This window comes from Chiloscyllium punctatum, chromosome 39 (genome assembly GCF_047496795.1).
Source record: "Chiloscyllium punctatum isolate Juve2018m chromosome 39, sChiPun1.3, whole genome shotgun sequence".
NCBI classification, from domain to species: Eukaryota; Metazoa; Chordata; class Chondrichthyes; order Orectolobiformes; family Hemiscylliidae; genus Chiloscyllium; species Chiloscyllium punctatum.
Window position 1 is genome coordinate 52,453,000 of NC_092777.1, and position 17,723 is coordinate 52,470,722.

Genomic DNA, 17,723 nt, shown 5'->3' on the forward strand with positions numbered 1-17,723 from the left:
CGCCTGTTTACCTCTCAGTTATTTTACAACGTTCGATCTGTACATCTTTGATTACCATGACCTGCCAGTACTGCTCATTAAACAAAACTTTTCACTGTACTGCAGTACACATGAACATAAATCAATGTGTGAACAGTGCATTAATCTAGCATCAACTGTTAATTGCAAAAACAAAAATTTCCTAACCTCTACCATGTTTGAATGTCTCTGGATGTGTGATCTGAAGGCCATGGCTCATGCCTGTAACATCGCCTTCACTGTGAGGGATTATTCTGCCCATCATTACAGTGGGTTCCCTCTTTCTGTCACTGGTGTGAAACATACACAGCATATTCCTGAACTTAAAGCATCACGTGTGCTTTGTTTCCACATGCAAATTTAATTTTAAAAGTAATGGTAAATAGCATCTATTGGGCCAATAGATAAATGCTTTTGAAAAGCAGGAAGAGATGAATGGAGTGGTGCCTATTCTTTGCTGTCCGAGACAGGCATGTTTTACAATGGGAATATCATGCAGTGACGCAGCGCCCTCATGTGGGGAAAGCAAGCACAGCAATGAACGTACCCAAAGGAGGAATCAGACCAATTGCAGCATTGCTCCTTTATAGGTATTTCCAGAGGGCTGGATGTACCTTGCAGATTTTATAAAAATTAAAGAGAAAGCGTTGAGGAAACTCAAGCAAAAGATTAATGAGGCGTAGGTTCTGGTCAGGAATGGTCAAGCTCAGACCTCTACAAAACCAACTCCACCTTCAACAGGAAAACAGAAAGCACACCTTTTCCTTCGGAGGTAAACATGATAAAGGTACCTTCGCTCTAGGCCACAGAGAGTTGCTGTGCCTGGGACCAGGTTAAATCAGGAGAAAGTGAGGACTGCAGATGCTGGAGATCAGAGTCAAGAGTGTGGTGCTGGAAAAGCACAGCAGGTCAGGCAGCATCCGAGGAGCAGGAGAATCGACGTTTCGGGCAGAAGTCCTTCATCAGCAATGAGGTTTGTGGGCCGGGGGGGGGGGGTGCTGAGAGATAAATGGGAGGGGGGTGAGGTTTGGGGGAAGGTTGCTGAGAGTGCAATAGGTAAACAAAGGTGAGGGTGAAGGTGATAGGTCGGAGAGGAGGGTGGAGCGGAAAGGTGATGGACAGGTCAGGAGGGCAGTGCCGAGTTGGAGGCTTGGGATTGGATAATGTGGGGGGAGGGGAAATGAGGAAACTGGTGAAATCCACATTGATCCCGTGTGGTTGCAGGATCCCAAGGTGGAATATCAGCCACCCAGCTCCTGAAGGGAATGACTGGAACCCCAGCTTCTGCTGTAGTCTAACACTGAGTTTACAATGGCACTACACTGTGTCACCCTGCTGTTTTACACTGCTCATGTTTCAGTTTGCATGCTTCAGGTTTTTCATCGATTTTTAAAGTTTCCTCTGTGAAACTAGTGACATCAGTGCATTTGCAATCTGGAGACTTGAGACGGTCATTTCTGGTTTGCCTGGTGTAACGCTTATAGTTTCCTAACCAATCTGTTCGGAGATGTTATTACGCAACTCTGGAGCCAATGGGACTTCAACCTGGGCCTCTTGGCTCACAGGTGGGGACACTATCACCATACCACAAGAGCCTTTTCTCTGGGGATAAGTGAAGAATGTGGAGGAATTACCTCAAATGGTAGAACACTCATTTCACCTGAGGGGTAGTGGGGTTGATGCCCATATTCTCCACTTTGGTTTGGGAGTCAGTTAGCTCAGTTGACTGGGCAGCTTGTTTGTGATTCCAACAGAGTGAGTTTGATTCCTGCACTGGCTGAGGAGTGGTGACCCACAGGTTAACCCACCAACAATTGTGTATCTGTCTCTCTCTCTCTCTCTCTCTCTCTCTCTCTCTCTCTACCATGAGAGCAACACTCTGGGATTGCGGCAACTTTACCTTTAATTATTGATCATGCACAAGAAAATCTCAAGGCCACAATAATTTCAGATCCCTGGGTCTGGCTCCATTGGGTTCCAAGCAAGGTGTTCTCTTTTACCATCCTCTGTACGTAGCTATGTTCAATAAAGCCTACTGCTGTTCAGTCACAAGAGTATAGATCTTAACCATATCTGGCAATAATATCATCTTTCTTTACTTTAACCATGTGGTGAACAAGCATTGCAGCTAGAAAGAATTTTGCAAATGGACAATAACATTGCGATTAAATTGGAAGGAAGAGCAAATGTGCCTGCTCTTATTGGAAATACTGGATTTTGCAAGTTCGGGTAGAAAACCTGACAGGTGTTTGCCAGAATTTGACTTCTCAATATTTTGGATCATCTTGTTGAGACATATTAGAACACACATCTGGAGCAGGTGGGACTTGAACCTGCACCTTCTGGCCTGGAGGTGGAGACACCACCTCAAGACTTTCACAGCTTCTGGTGTTCATCCAATCATTTCTGAGATATTTTCTAGTGAACCTGTTCAGACATGATATGACACCCTTGTGGAGCAGGGGAGACTTGAACTAGGGCTGCCTGTCTCAAAAGGTAGGCACACTACCACTGTGCTGCAAGAGCCCTTTCAATCAAATGAAGACCTGAAAATACATAACAATCCCTTATTCTCAGACAATTAAGCAAGCACTTAAGAGCTTTTACTCTCAACAATTCTACCAACTCAAGGACAGAAGACTACAATATCAAAAATCAGCAGTGCCCTGTTAACTAAACAAGTCCAATCTGATAAAGTAGGGAGGAGGCTTGGATGCAGCATCAATACCTTTTAGACCGCTTAGGCTCTCTCATTGTAAAATTCCATGTTCTTTTATCTTTGTTGGAATAAACTAATCTTAAAAATTACATTTTGTCATGCGTGTCTCTTGTCTGAGTGTTTAAGCAAACATTTAACTTAGGGGCATCTGCCCTATGAGCCAGAGCATCTTGATGTCTACAAATTTACAGCTCTTTCATATGCTTCCTATAATGAATCATTACACAGCCTTGCACGAGAATGATCACAGACCAGATGACAAATGATGTCAAGTATACTGCTCATCTTAAATTTTATTTATGCTTTATTTGAAGCCAGAGTTTGAAATACAGTGAAGTGTCAGTGGAAGATTTTGGGAATGGGAGAAGACAATGAGTTTCAGATGGTGGACAGGAAACGGCAAGATGGGTTGCGTTGGTGAATGGGGGAATTGACAGGCCATCAGATTGCTCCTGCTAATTTTACTTGCATTTCATTGCTGAAACAGAAATTGCTTTTAACCAAATCACATTTAATGCTCCCCGTAAAAATAAATAACTTAGCCACTTTCATTTCACCAAGCAATGCAAACTGTTGGAATGCATCACCCCATGGCATTTTTTATTTGAAGGTAAAAGAAGCAGGGTAAGACAAGAACAGTGATGGAGTAAGACAGAGGAGGAGGATTTCAGAGAGATGGGGAGAGGGGATCAGAGAGGGGAAAGGAGTGAGAAAAGATACAGAAATGAGAGACAAAGAGCCCCCAAGAGTGTGCAGAAAAGAAAAAGAGGAGAAGAGAGATAAAACAGGCTGAGACAGCAGGATACTCCGGGGTGAAAGTCAAGTCATATCTGACCCCCATTTTCACATTAGTTCCACCAGCTCAGGGAGAGTTATCCAGCAGGGACTCAAGATCAGTTTTAGTTAAACCTAACTCCTTAGCTCAGCCCGTCACCACTCCATTCCCCAGTCATCGCTGATTGAGGCTGATCCTTTTTCTCTCTCTAGTTTTGCCTCTTAACCAAAAAACCTTTTTAATGAGCTTTGCTGCTGGGCATGTTTTAATGGTCATTTCTATTAATCACCCGTTTACACGATCAATGTATAGTTTTTGGGAACTGTTATGGGGACCCTTTCAGAAACTTGCTCACCAGACTTCCAAGGAAGAGAAAAATTGACATGTGCCTACGGCCCACCCATACCAAAGGGTTGGACAGCTCTGAATTAACTCATGACTTGACAATACTCCCACAGCGAGCTTCCAGATTGAAAAAAAACATTATTTTTCATAAAAAGGACTATTCGTTCACTTTGTACCTTTTTAAGGATTTGTTCTTTAAGCACTCCAACACAAAAAGGATGCTACAAAATTTGAGACAAAGCTTGGCTGTGAAACCACATCTCAAAATAATGGTTTCATGTCACATTCTTTCCACATGCTGTATTTCAATGCGAGGGAGTCATTAGGGGAGTAAATAGAATGACTCTTACCTTCTCACCTATAGCAATACAGGCCTTTGAATCCAGGTCTCTCGGTGGACTGCAGAGAGAAAACAGAGGGATTTCAGCTTACACAAGACTTCAGAGCAAACTCAGGAACTCATTACAACATGCGGGATACTGAGAAAACATGCTTCATATGGTTCAAGCCGCAAATGAAATGTCAAGCCAGATGGATTCCTCAGAGCCATAAAGGATCACCAGAGCCGAAACATTAACTCTGACTTCTCTTCACAGATGCTGCCAGACTTGCTGAGGTTTTCCAGCAGCTTCTGTTTTTGTTTCTGATTTCCAGCATCCGCAGTTCTTTCAATACAACATCAAGTCCACATTAAGGGTCCAGAAGAGATTCACAAAGAAGATCTTGCGAACAAGAGGCTGGATGAGAAAGCAGACTGGATAAGTTGAGATTCTTTTTGTTAGCATAAAATTGATGATCAGGGGAACGTACACTAAAGTATTCAGGATTTTAAGTTGTTAAGTTAACAAAAATCATTCCCATGGATTGGTAAGTCAATGCTGTGAGTATTTGAGTGAATTCTTGAATGCGTGATATTTTTGGAAAACACACCAAGGGGCTTCAGTGGAGCAGTGGGAGTGTTCCTATCGCTGAGGCAGGGGTTTTGGGTTTCAAATGTGTCATAACATCACTAAACAGATTGATTAGGAATACCTTAAAAACACACCATCACCCTGAGAAAGAATACAGAGGCTTGTGAAAATTTATCTTCCGTATGAGTTAAAACACAAAATGAACTTACAATAACAATGCTGAAAGCAGAGCCTGGATAGACTTAAAAAAGAAAAAAAAATTTGGAAAAGGGGCTGAGGCAGAGGCAAAGAGCGGGAGACCAAGACTAAGTGAATGAATACAGGAAGTTCTTCTATAACACGATGGGTGCGTTCTTGTACAATCCCGTGTTACAGAAAAATCGCGCTTTAGAAACAGCAATTAAAATGTTAGTGATGAAATTATTTTAAAAGTTCGTGCTTTAGAAACACTGTCCCCAATTCATCAATCGCATTACAGCTGATACACATTAACGAAACACGCGTTATACCAGAATGACCTGTATCTCTTTAAGATTCCTGACATCAACAGGATGGGCCAAATGGCCTACCCCTGCAATTCAAAGAAGTGATGCTATTTCTGCATTTGTTTGAAGAAGAAAAGTCTACAAATACAGTACATCGGCCATACGATAAATAGACAATAGACAATAGAAATAGATGCAGGAGTAGGCCATTCTGCCCTTCGAGCCTGCACCGCCATTCAATATGATCATGGCTGATCATTCCTAATCAGTATCCTGTTCCAGCCTTATCTCCATACCCCTTGACTCCACTATCTTTAAGAGCTCTATCCAATTCTTTCTTAAAAGAATCCAGAGACTGGGCCTCCACTGCCCTCTGGGGCAGAGCATTCCACACAGCCACCACTCTCTGGGTGAAGTAGTTTCTCCTCATCTCTGTCCTAAATGGTCTACCCCGTATTTTTAAGTTGTGTCCTCTGGTTCGGCACTCCCCCATCAACGGAAATATGTTCCCTCCTGCCAGAGTGTCCAGTCCTTTCATAAGCCTATACGTTTCAATCAGATCCCCTCTCAGTCTTCTAAACTGTGCATATTACAAATCTAAAGGCCAGGGCTAACCATTACTCGACAGGTCTGGCTGCGTAGCTACGTGTAATACTGACAATGCAACAGATTCCTGCTTTGGACTAACTGCACAACAGGACAAATCCTCAGCTAACAACTACATACCACTCCCACATCACTAGCAACTCCCCCGTCAACCTCCCACCCACTCCCCCATCCTCACCTCTCTTCCCCCTACCCCCCGCCCCCCTCGCCCCAGACAGCAGGGAAAACAAACTTCACCTTATATTCATGTACATAAACAATACGAAGCATATTTAAAACAGGAGCCTAGAATTGCTCTTTATTCCAGGAATATTTCTACACCCCATCCAAACAGATGTCAGTTTTCTGATTCACACCCCTCAGACAAAGCAAACACACAAGTCATTGTATTTCCACCTTATTTATCTCTGATTCGCCCCTTTAAAATCAGCTCCCAGCCCCCTGGCTGTGATTTGCATCCTGACCACAAAGCAAACACAAGAATAGCTCTGAAAGGAACATACATCAAAAGTTCTTGTGGTTGTCCTCTCCATGCACCTGACTGGAACTTTGATAATGTTCATGAATAATAACTTCTGTATCCTACAATACAACTTCTTACAAAATCAGAAAAATGCCTTTGGCCAGTGAAAGTTTGGAAATTTTTGTCCTAGGCCAGTGAGAACAAGGCACATTGACAGACGAGTATCACAATGCAGAAGGAGGTTCCAGAAATATCCCCACCTCAATAATGGGAGAAGATGCAGGTAATGGCCTAATGTTGTTATCACTGGATTATTAATTCATCAACCAGGGTTCAAAACTCCCCCTACGGCAGATGGTGGAATTTGAAATCAATAATAATCTGGAAAATAAGAGTTTAATGATGACAATGAAACTACTGAACAATTGTCAGGAAAAATCCATGTCCTTTAGGAAGGAAATCTGCCATCCTTATCCTGGTATGGAATACATGTGATTCCAGATCCATGGCAACGTGGTTGACTCTGAACATCCGCTTGGTAATTAGAGATAGGCAATAAATGTTGGGCCAGCTAGTGATGCACATATCCCATGAATGAATAAATAAAAGCTCAGCAGTACAAAAGACAAGGTTGAAGCATTTGCAACAATCTTCAGCCAGAAGTGCTGAGTGGACCATTCATCTCAGCCTCCTCTGAAGGTTCATAGCATCACAGATGTCAGTCTTCAGCCAATTCAATTTACCTGGAGAACAAATTCACCCAACGTGATACTAACAACTGGCTACAGGCCCTGGATGCTGCAAAGGCTATAGGCCCTGACAATGTTCAGTAATAGTAGTAGAGACTTGTGCTCTAAAACATGCCACACCTCACCCCAAGCCAAGCTGTTCCAGTACAGCTACAACAATGACATCTATCCGAAACTGTGGAACAATTTCTTGGGTGCATTCTGAGCATAAAAAAACATGATAAACACAAGCCAGCCAATTACCATCCAATAGCCTACTCCCAGTTGTTAAACTCAAGTGTTAAGCAGTGGTGCTGTGACTGGATTAATAATCTAGAATGCCAGACTGATGTTCTCAGAACATGGGTTCAATTTGCATCGTGGCAGATGGTAAAATTTATATTCAATGAAATTTGGATTTCAGAATCTAGCCTAATGGTGACCATGTAACCATTGTCATAAAACTCCAATAGGTTCACTAATTAGGGAAGGAAATCTGCTGTGCACACCTGGTCTAGCCGATGTGACTCCAGAGCTTAAAGGCCAAGCAACTGAAGATACGGATGCCATGATATTAAAAATCAAGAATTCCAGCATGAGAGGAATGAAGGAGATTACAGAGATATGGAAGGCCAAAGCCATGATAGGATTTGAAAATAAGGACGAGAATTTTGAAGTTGAGGCACTGTTTAAATGTAAGAAAACAAACACAGGCAACAGACAAATGGAACTTGGTGCAATACAAGATACCAAGGGTAATGTTGCTCGTAGCAAAGCCTGAAAGCAAGGTTAACAGAGCTACAAGAATCATATATTTACATACAACAGGATATCAGCTATTCCACTTGGCACAAAGTCACATTTAGCTCATGGAAATAAATTTTTAAACAATTGATCTCTCGATAATATCCATCTTTTAAAATGGTAAAATTTTCAAGGCATATTCCAATAAATGAAATATTATGTAATTATAATAAGAAAAAACAAAAATTAATTTCTAGTTAACTATGATGTTCATTCACACACATGTATCACACTGTACAGTATGTCCTTGCTTAAGGCTGTGGCTGTATTTCTGAACATCACAACTTGAAGTGAAACACTGTTTCCTATAGGAACCAATCTTACAATTGTAGTCCAATTCTGTTGGAATGTTCTTATAAAAGAGAAAAAATTAAAACATTGTTCACCCTTTAAGTAAATATTTTGCTTTGTTAAATTCCAAGTTATTAACTGAAATTTTTAAATCTTCTTTTAAAAGATAAGTGGCTCCTTCTCACCAGCAATCCTGCTTCCTGAGTATCCCACTTACGGATGCTCCTCGTCACTGCCAGCCCTATCCACTTCCTCACCCTCCGAGTTAGGCTGATCCCACCCTCCCCAACCTCACATTCCTCCCTTCTCCTGGACCTGCAATCCCATCAAGATCCAGAAGTTAGTAGTCTGTTGTTGTAAAAATGCAAGTCCCAATTTTTTCAAAGGTGTTGGGGTTTTGACAATCGCCCTTTTATTTAAAACAAGCTCCACCTTTGCCACTTCTCTGGACAGCAGCAGCAACTTTGAAAATCATTTCAGAAAAGGAACACCAATTGAAAAGACCTCGACCTTTCTGAACTCTGGAGACTCGCGCTTCCACGACTTCAGTTGGAATGGAATCTGGATCGTGAGTGGGAATGGGAGTCCAGGAAAGGGAAGCAACACCTGGGTGAATCACAGAGAAGGAAGAAGGTATGAGCCGAAGGTCAGGCAGGTAAGGACAGAGGCACCAGCCAAAGTCACCAGGACGCAGTGTTAGATCTCACAACAATCAACAGGAATACTTAACCAACTAACTTATCAGCATTAAAGTGAAACAATGTTCAATGGGTCAACTTTAAATGAAAACTTACTGAATTCTTTTGCAGAGTATCCACAGGAAATCAGAACACCTTTTGAGTGAATTTATTGAGTCTATTAATTGAATATCTTCAATAAGTACACTGTGGTTTCAGCAAATAAATGTTCACCTTATCTGGTACACCTCAAGTCACAGTTTCCCCTCCATTGAGAAGGTTAACACAGGATCAAGAGAACAGACTTGGGACAGAGACTGCGCATATCGTGAGTGAATGATAACTTTGATGGCTGCTTGCAGAGAGCACCTCTCAGTCATCTGAACTGCACTGAATGTAGCTTTGCTTGTTTTATCTTTTTAAAAGGAAGAACTTCATTGTTACAGGTTTCTAATTTTCAGTGAACCTCAGATAAATAGTAAACATCGTTTAGAATTATCTGGGTTTATTAATGTTTTTATGTTTCACACAGTCAAAGAGAATAAGCATTGTGCAACAGACTTCAAAGACTGAAACACACTGCCCTTTAATAGTGTATTTATCCATTCAGGACATCTCTTCAATCTCATCACTTGCAGATGAGACCAAAATTGGAGGTGAAGTGGACAGCAAAGAAGGTTACCTCACAGTATAACAGGATCTTTATCAAATGAGGCAATGGGCTGAGGAGTGGCAGATGGAGTTTAAATTAGATAAATGCAAGGTGCTGCATTTTGGGAAAACAAATCTTAGCAGGACATATACACTTAATGGTAAGGTCCGAGGGAGAGTTGCTGAACAAAGAGACCTTGGAGTGCAGGTTCATAGCTCCTTGAAAGTGGAGTTTCAGGTAGATAGGATAGTGAAGAAGGCGTTTGGTATGCTTTCCTCTATTGGTCAGGGCACTGAGTATAGGAGTTGGGAGGTCATTTGCAGCTGTACAGGATGTTGTTTCAGCTACTTTTGGAATTTTGTATACAATTCTGGTCTCCTTCCTATTGGAAGGATATTGTGAAACTTGCAAGGGTTCAGAAAAGATTTCGAAGGATGTTGCTAGAGTTGGAGAATTTGAATTATAGGGAGAGGCTGAATAGGCTGGGGCTATTTTCCCCGGAGTGTCAGAGGCTGAGGGGTGACCTCATAGAGGTTAATAAAATCATGCTGGGCATGGATAGGACAAATGGACAAAGTCTCTTCTCTGGTGTGGGGGAGTTCAGAACTAGAGGGCACAGGTTTATGGTGAGAAGGGAAAGATATAAAAAGGGACTTAAGGGGCAACATTTTCATGCAGAGGGTGGTATGTGTATGGAATGAGCTGCCAGAGGAAGTGGTGGAGGCTGGTACAATTGCAACATTTAAAAGGCATCTGGATGGGTACATGCATAGAAAGGGTTGAAAGGGATATGGGCTATGTGCTGGCAAATGGGACTAGATTAGGGTTAGGATGTCAGATCAGCATGGATGAGTTGGACCGAAGGGTCCGTTTCCGTGCTGTACACCTCAAAAGACTTCAGAAACAGCTCATGTGGCTTCCTTAAAAGGGAAACAAAGGATAATTTTCATTTATCACAGAATGTACTAAAATTGCTTTATATGCTTTGAAGTGGAATCACCTTTTCAGTTTAGTAACTTGATAATCAGCAAGAAATTAAAATAGTTCCATGGTCACTGAAGGGAAAGAGGAGATTGTGGGGAGAACAAGGAGGACCAGCTAAGGTTATAATAGGAGTAAACACAGCAGATGGAGATCCAATCAGATGAAAAGGGACGTGACAACACATTTGATCAAAGCAGTAAAGTAAGAATCTTAAAAACGGAGACAAGAGCACTGGGCTCAAAAATAAAACCAAAGTTCATTATGGGACACTGCGGCATGAAAAGAAAATGACATTTACTTTTAAAAGTCCTGCAAACTCTGTCACTGAGCAATTAAACATTCCCTTAAACAGCTGACAAGTACCAAAATACATTTGTAATCTGTAACTGAGAACAGACAGGTAATTCCATCAAACACAAATCTGCTCATAGAAGTAACAGCATCAAAGACAAGAAGAAGAAACCAAAATAGTTCAATTCTGAGAATGTTATATAATGTGAAAAATCAGACTTCCTGTCACTTCTTACGGTAGTGGTGTTTATGTGGTAATCAAAGCAAAAATACATATGCAGAACATTTGAAACTTGAAAGGGTTCAGAAAAGATTTACAAGGATGTTGCCAGGGTTGGAGGATTTGAGCTGTAGGGAGAGACTGAACAGGCTGGGGCTGTTTTCCCTGAAGCGTCGGAGGCTGAGGGGTGACATTATAGAGGTTTATAAACTCATGAGGGGCATGGAAAGGATAAATAGACAAAGTCTCTTCCCTGGGATGGGGGAGTCCAAAACTGGAGAGCATAGGTTTAGGGTGAGAGTGGAAAGATATAAAAAAGGACCTAAGGGGCAACTTTTTCCACGCAGAGGGTGATACAGGTATGGAATGAGCTGCCAGAGGAAATGGTGGAAGCTGAGACAATTACAACTTTTAAAAGGGATCTGGATGGGTATATGAATAAGAACGGTTTAGAGGGATATGGTCCAAGTGTTGGCAAATGGGACAAGATCAGATTAGGATATTTGGTCGGTATGGATGGATTGGACCGAAGGATCTGCTTCCGTGCTGTCCATCTCTATGACTGAAAGTAATACCCAACAGGATGTATGGATAATATTGTGTTGCTCTGAACAAACAGCGCATATCACACTGAACAATCCCACTATTCTAATTATTACAAAGTGGACTTTGAGGAGTTGGGTGGTCAGCATTTAGGAAGTGGCTATGGTTATTCCAAGATCATCATCAACAGGGTCTGCTGTACAGCCGTGAACTGGATCAAGGGTGAAGGTTCCATGACTGTCTCGACCCAGCAGGGGTACATGGTAACCAGGAGAGAGACAGTAAAACGCTAGTAGGATATCTCTTTCAAAAAAGGGAACTACAGAACCTCAGAAGCAGACAGTGCAGAAAAGCCCCTTCGGCCCATGAATGCTGCCCCGCCATCTGAGAAACACCTGATCTTCAACCTAATCCCAATTACTAGCACTTGGCCCATAGCCTTGAATGTTATGACGTGCCAAGTGCTCTTTATCTCATGCATTGCCAGTGACATCATCATCATTTAATCAAGTGTAACAAACAGATCTGTTTTTAAACACTCACAATCAACGTTCTGCAAAGTTAAAAGTTTGCATTCACCCTCGCCTTACCTTGTGCCACTATCATCTAGACAATAGCACCTCTCGTATCTTTTATTTAACAATAACAGATGAGACCCAAATCACAATTGCAATACAAATGCCCACTAGAGTTTGTGGAACTCAGATTCTTATGATCCTGTGAGTCATGTCTTTGTTTGTAAAATATTGTCCATGTTATTTCATACATTTTAAAGATATTTGTCATATCAAATCCTCATATGAACATCCCTTCAAATGCAGCAATGAAATTATTCTGGTATGATTCAGGTACTGAAATAGAAGCACGCAGTAATACAGGCAAAGCATTTCAACAAGAGGAGAAGGGAACGTAATTCACAACCTCAGCATCCTATTCAACTCCATGCTAAGGTTCTGTTTCAAACACTTTCCATTACAAATGCTTCCACCTGTTTAACATGACCTGTCTTTAGCCCAACAGCTTTCCATTGAAGTCTTCTGCCATTTGTCACCTTTAGCTTAATTTTCATAAACTTCAAATCCTCCAAAACCCTGCCTCTCTTGCCCTGTCTTTGCAGTACCATCCCAAGCCCCAGCACCATTTGTGTAAAATCCAAGTCCTTGTATTTAAATCCCTTCATAGCTGTGCACCTTCCTAACTCTTGCCTCCCTTGGTCCTCCCAGACTTGATCTACATTCCTGAAGGCCTTCATCTTGACTCTCAGCACTTCGTGATCTCCCCCATGTTACCCAAAACCCATCACTGAACCTGTGGCAGCTGCATATTCAGCTGCCTGGAACTCATACTCTGGAATTTCTTCCCTAAACAGCTCCAATTCTACAAATCTCTCCCCTTCTTCCAGACACTTCTTAAAAACCACCTCTTGAAGCAAGCCACCAGCCCGTTATTTCACATGTCCTTCTTTGTTTCAACATTAATACTTTTTTAAAAAATCTTCCCTCTTTGAACATATTATTCAATGTTAAAGATGTCAGATAACGTATCTGCCTTCAATCCCCAGGGACTTGAACCTTTGAATAGACTAGTCCTGTGGCTGTGCTGAGATTACTCCCTCATCAGCAAATACAAACCAAAACTCTCCTGTACGAGCAATAGCAACTCAATTCTACCTCATCTTCTCTCTCTCCACCCCTCCTCAAGGGCCTTTGTAATCAACCATCACCATCTCAACCCTAGCCCACACCCTACTGTTACCACAGGAAACGTTGATTCTGTGGAAGTTATTTCCTTCAGTTAGCAAATTGTTTTCTCAAAGAGAATGAAAAACAAGTTTTTCAGGGACAGTCAAATTTGCCAACATGTAATTGTTTTATTACATATATCATGCAACAATCCCAGCTCCAATTAATAAAGATAGCCATGGTTTCTCATTCTCATTCATACCACTAACAGTGAGCTGTCCTATTTCTGATCAAACTACCTTTTCAAAACATTATGCTAAACACTGGCCACCTGGCCAGCCCTTACACATGCTCTATGATTTTTAATGAAAAAAACTTCCACAATAATGGCTAGCATTGAATGATCCCAAGGTTCACAAAGTTGTGGCTACTTACGTGGGGCTGGCCTGCGGTTGCTCAAAAACTTCCTTCGATAACTTCAGTCCCCTGCTCTTTTTCTTACCTGTTAAAGGCATAAACCACAGAAAAAAGATGATGAACTGAGACCCAGTACCTTTCATAAGATTCAAACAGCTTCACAATATGCCATTGTGCCCTCCTGTTTTATGACTTTTACTCTGTGTTTTGCCGCAAAGAACGTGGTCATTCTGACCCACCGTGTCTGTGCCAACTCTTTGGAGGCCATATCCGATTACTCCCATTCCACTCCATCCATTCATTCATTTCCTAGAGCCTTACATTTCCTTTTTCTCTGGTTAACTATTTAGCTAGTTCTGTTTTGAAAGTTCCACCGCTCTTCATAAGACACAGTCTTGACATTAAAGACATCACAGCGATAGTCAAGGTCACAATGGTATTAGGGGAAATTAAGCATTTGGAATAAAATACATCAATGTCAACTGTAATGTAAGAATGACCTCCCAGTGATTAATCTTCAACAAATATTGAACAGAAATGACAACCGCCAATACGATGAAGGCAAAATACAGTGCATGTAGTCATGAACATAATTAACGCATTAGCAATTTTTAAGATTTGTAGCTCAGAATGATGATAAGTCTGTAGGTTAGCTCGCTGAACTGGAAGGTTTGTTTTCAGACGTTTTGTCACCATACTGGGTAACATCATCAGTGAGAGTCTCTGGTTGTAGTGCTGGTGGTATGTCCCGCCTCTCTATTTATAGGTCTTGGTTTCTTATGGTGAGTGATGCTGGAATAGGTATTAAAAGGAGCAGGTTTTATTACTACCTGTGGTTTTCTGATTAGCTGACATGTATGACACGCTGCCTTAGGAGGCAGCGATCATAATATGATAGAGTTCAGTCTGCAGTTTGAAAGAGAGAAGCCAAAATCGGATGTAATGGTGTTACAGTTAAATACAGGTAATTACAGGAGCATGAGAGACAAACTGACAAAAATCAACTGGAGTTAGAACCTCGCAGGAAAGATAATAGAGCAACAATGGGAGGAATTCTGGGTGCATTTGAAGACAGTACAGAGGTTCATCCCAAAGAAAGGAAAGATTATCTTGACTGGAGTGGGGGGGGACTTACTCAGCCATGGCTGACAAAGGAAGTCAGGAAATGTATCAAAGAAAAAGAGATAGCCTATAAAAAGTGACCAAGAACACTGGGAAATCAGAAGATTAGGAAAACTACAAAAACATACAGAGGATAAAAAGAAAGTAGTAAGGAAGAAGAGGATCAAATACGAAGGTAGACTAACCAGTAATTAGAATAACTAGTTATTCTAGTTAACTGGCTAACCAATATTAGAAATGATCGTAAATGTTTCTTTCAATACATAAGAAAGAAACGAGAGGTAAAAGCAGGCATTGGGCCGCTCCAAATTGACGCAGGAAGGGTAGTGCTGGGAGATAAGGAAAGAGCTGAAGAACTTATTAAATATTTTGTGTCAGTCTTCACAGGAGAAGACATGAGAAATAGAGTCATCGAGATGTACAGCACGGAAACAGACCCTTCAGTCTGACTCGTCCATGCTGACCAGATATCCCATACCAATCTAGTCCCACCTGCCTGCACCCGGCCCATATCCCTCCAAACCCTTCCTATTCATATACCCATCCAGATGCCTCTTAAATGTTGCAATTGTACCAGCCTCCATCACATCCTCTGGCAGCTCATTCCATTTACGTACCACCCTCTGCGTGAAAATGTTGCCCCTTAGGTCTCTTTTATATCATTCCCCTCTCACCCTAAACCTATGCCCTCTCGTTCTGGACTCCCCCACTCCAAGGAAAAGACTCGGTCTATTTATCTTATCCATGCCCCTCATCATTTTGTAAACCTCTATAAGGTCATCCTCAGTCTCCAACACTCTAGGGAAAACAGTCCTAGCCTACTCAGTCTCTCCCTATAGCTCAAATTCTCCAACCCTGGCAACATCCTTGTAAATCTTTTCTGAGTAATACCCCAACAATTAAGGAGAGTCAGGGGGCAGAGTGGAGTATGGTAGCCATTACAAAACAGAAAGTGCTAGGAAAGCTAAAAGGCCTAGAAGTTGATGAATCACCTGGCCTGATGGGTTTAATTCTAGAGTTCTGGGGAAATAGTGGAGGTGCTGACTGTGACCTTTCAAAAATCACTGGAGTCAGGGAACGTCCCGGATGATTGGATAAATCACTGTTGTAACCCCCTTGTTCAAGGAAGGATCAAGACAAAAGATGAAAAATTATAAGCCGATTAGCCTAGCTTCAGTTGTTGGTAAAATTCTAGAACCTGTCGCAAAGGATGAGATTTCAAAATTCTTGGAAGTGCAGGGTTGGATTAGAACAAGTCAGCATGGATGTAGTAAGGGGAGGTCATGCCTAACAAACCTGTTAGAATTCTTTGAAGAGGTAATAAGTAAGTTAGACCAGGAAAACGCAGTAGATGTTATCTACCTAGACTTTCAAAAGGCCATTGATAAGGTGCCTCAAGGGAGGTTGCTGAGTAAGGTGAGGGCCCATGATGTTCAAGATGAGCTACTGGCATGGATTGAGGATTGGCTGTCTGACAGAAGGCAGAGAGTTGGGATAACAAGTTCTTTTTTGGAATGGCAGCCGGTGACAAGTGGCGTCCCGCAGGGTTCAGTGTTGAGGCCGCAGCTGTTCACTTTATATAGTAATGACCTGAATGAAGGGATTGGGGGCATTCTGGTGAAGTTTGCCGATGATACGAGGTTAGGTGTACAGGTAGATAGTACTGAGGAGGTGGGGAGGCTACAGAAAGATTTAGACAGTTTATGAGAGTGGTCCAGGAAATGGCTGATGAAATTGTAACATGAGCAAGTGCGAGGTCTTTCACTTTGGAAAAAAGAACACAGGCATGACTATTTTCTAAACGGTGAGAAAATTAATATAGCCAAAGTCCAAAGGAATCTGGGAGTGCTAGTCCAGGATTCTCTAAAGGTTAACTTGCAGGTTGACTCCTTGATTAAGAGAGCGAATGTAATGTTGTCATTTATCTCAAGAGGGTTGGAATATAAAAGCAGTGATGTGCTTCTGAGACTTTAGTTGGGCCTCATTTAGAATACTATGTCCAATTTTGGGCCCCACACCTCAGGAAGGACATACTGGCACTGGAGCGTGTCCAGCAGAGATTCACACGGAGTGCAGATGAGGCCAGGACACTCAATGTCTTCAAGGCAGAGATTGATAAATTCTTGATCCCCCAAGGAATTAAGAACAATGGGGAGAGTGCAGGTAAGTGGAGTTGAAATGCCCATCAGCCATGATTAAATGGCATAATGAAGTTGATGGGCCAAAAGGCCTTCCACTCCCACGTCTTACGGTCTTAGAGTCTGGTAAAACTTAACGACATCTTTGTGTAGTCCAGGCCAGTAAAAATGTCTTTGTATTTTAGCCTGTGTTTTCCTCACCCCTAAATTACCTTCAAGTGGTAGCTCATGCGTCACTCACAGCACCTCCTTTCCATACCCTACTGGCAAGAACAATTTGATGACCCTCTGCCTATTTCTCATCTGCTTGAATGTGTGATGGTCTCCATTTCCTCATTAAGGCATCATTTGTTAAGTAATAACACACAAGAATGCATTCACTTTCCTTCTCTGCAATTGCTTTTTGATATAAATGTTTTAACTCCTCATCTTTCTACTGTAATTCAATCAGCTTAGCAGAGCTAAAGATTTTGCATGTTTACCTATTTGCTCCTTCTCTGTTCCACTGATCTGATCAAAGAGAGTTCCTGATAAAGCGATGTCAGCTTCCTTATCTGTGCCTTTTGATCTCTCCTGCTTCAACCTGTGCCTCTGTGATCTTGTGACCACACAATCAGGGAAAATTCTTGAATAAAGATTCATCATTTTTTCAGTGGCCCGCATTTCCACTAGAGTAGGCAGCACACCTACCGGTGAATCAGCTATATCATTTACAAGGACAAATTGTATTCCTGGAGCTGACAGTTTGTAAAGTACTCCCACCACAAATTCTCCACTCTTCTCTAGACTCTCTCGCCTCACTTTACATAATTGAGCACTTTTTGTCTCACCATGAATTCCTGTTACCAATAC

General features: G+C 41.8%; 1 protein-coding gene across 2 annotated transcripts in view; it reads right to left on the reverse strand.

The window, feature by feature from the left end:
- Positions 1-17,723, reverse strand: part of LOC140464052 (dual specificity mitogen-activated protein kinase kinase 6) — a 148,023-nt gene that overhangs the window by 90,264 nt on the left and 40,036 nt on the right. Inside the window, exons 3-4 of one of the 2 annotated variants that reach the window (XM_072558698.1) lie at positions 13,630-13,696; positions 4,208-4,256 (exon numbers count right to left, since the gene is read on the reverse strand). In XM_072558698.1, coding sequence (XP_072414799.1) covers positions 4,208-4,256; positions 13,630-13,696 — 116 coding nt within the window. The remainder of the gene's footprint in view (positions 1-4,207; positions 4,257-13,629; positions 13,697-17,723) is intronic. The other variant, XM_072558700.1, reaches the window with a different exon arrangement.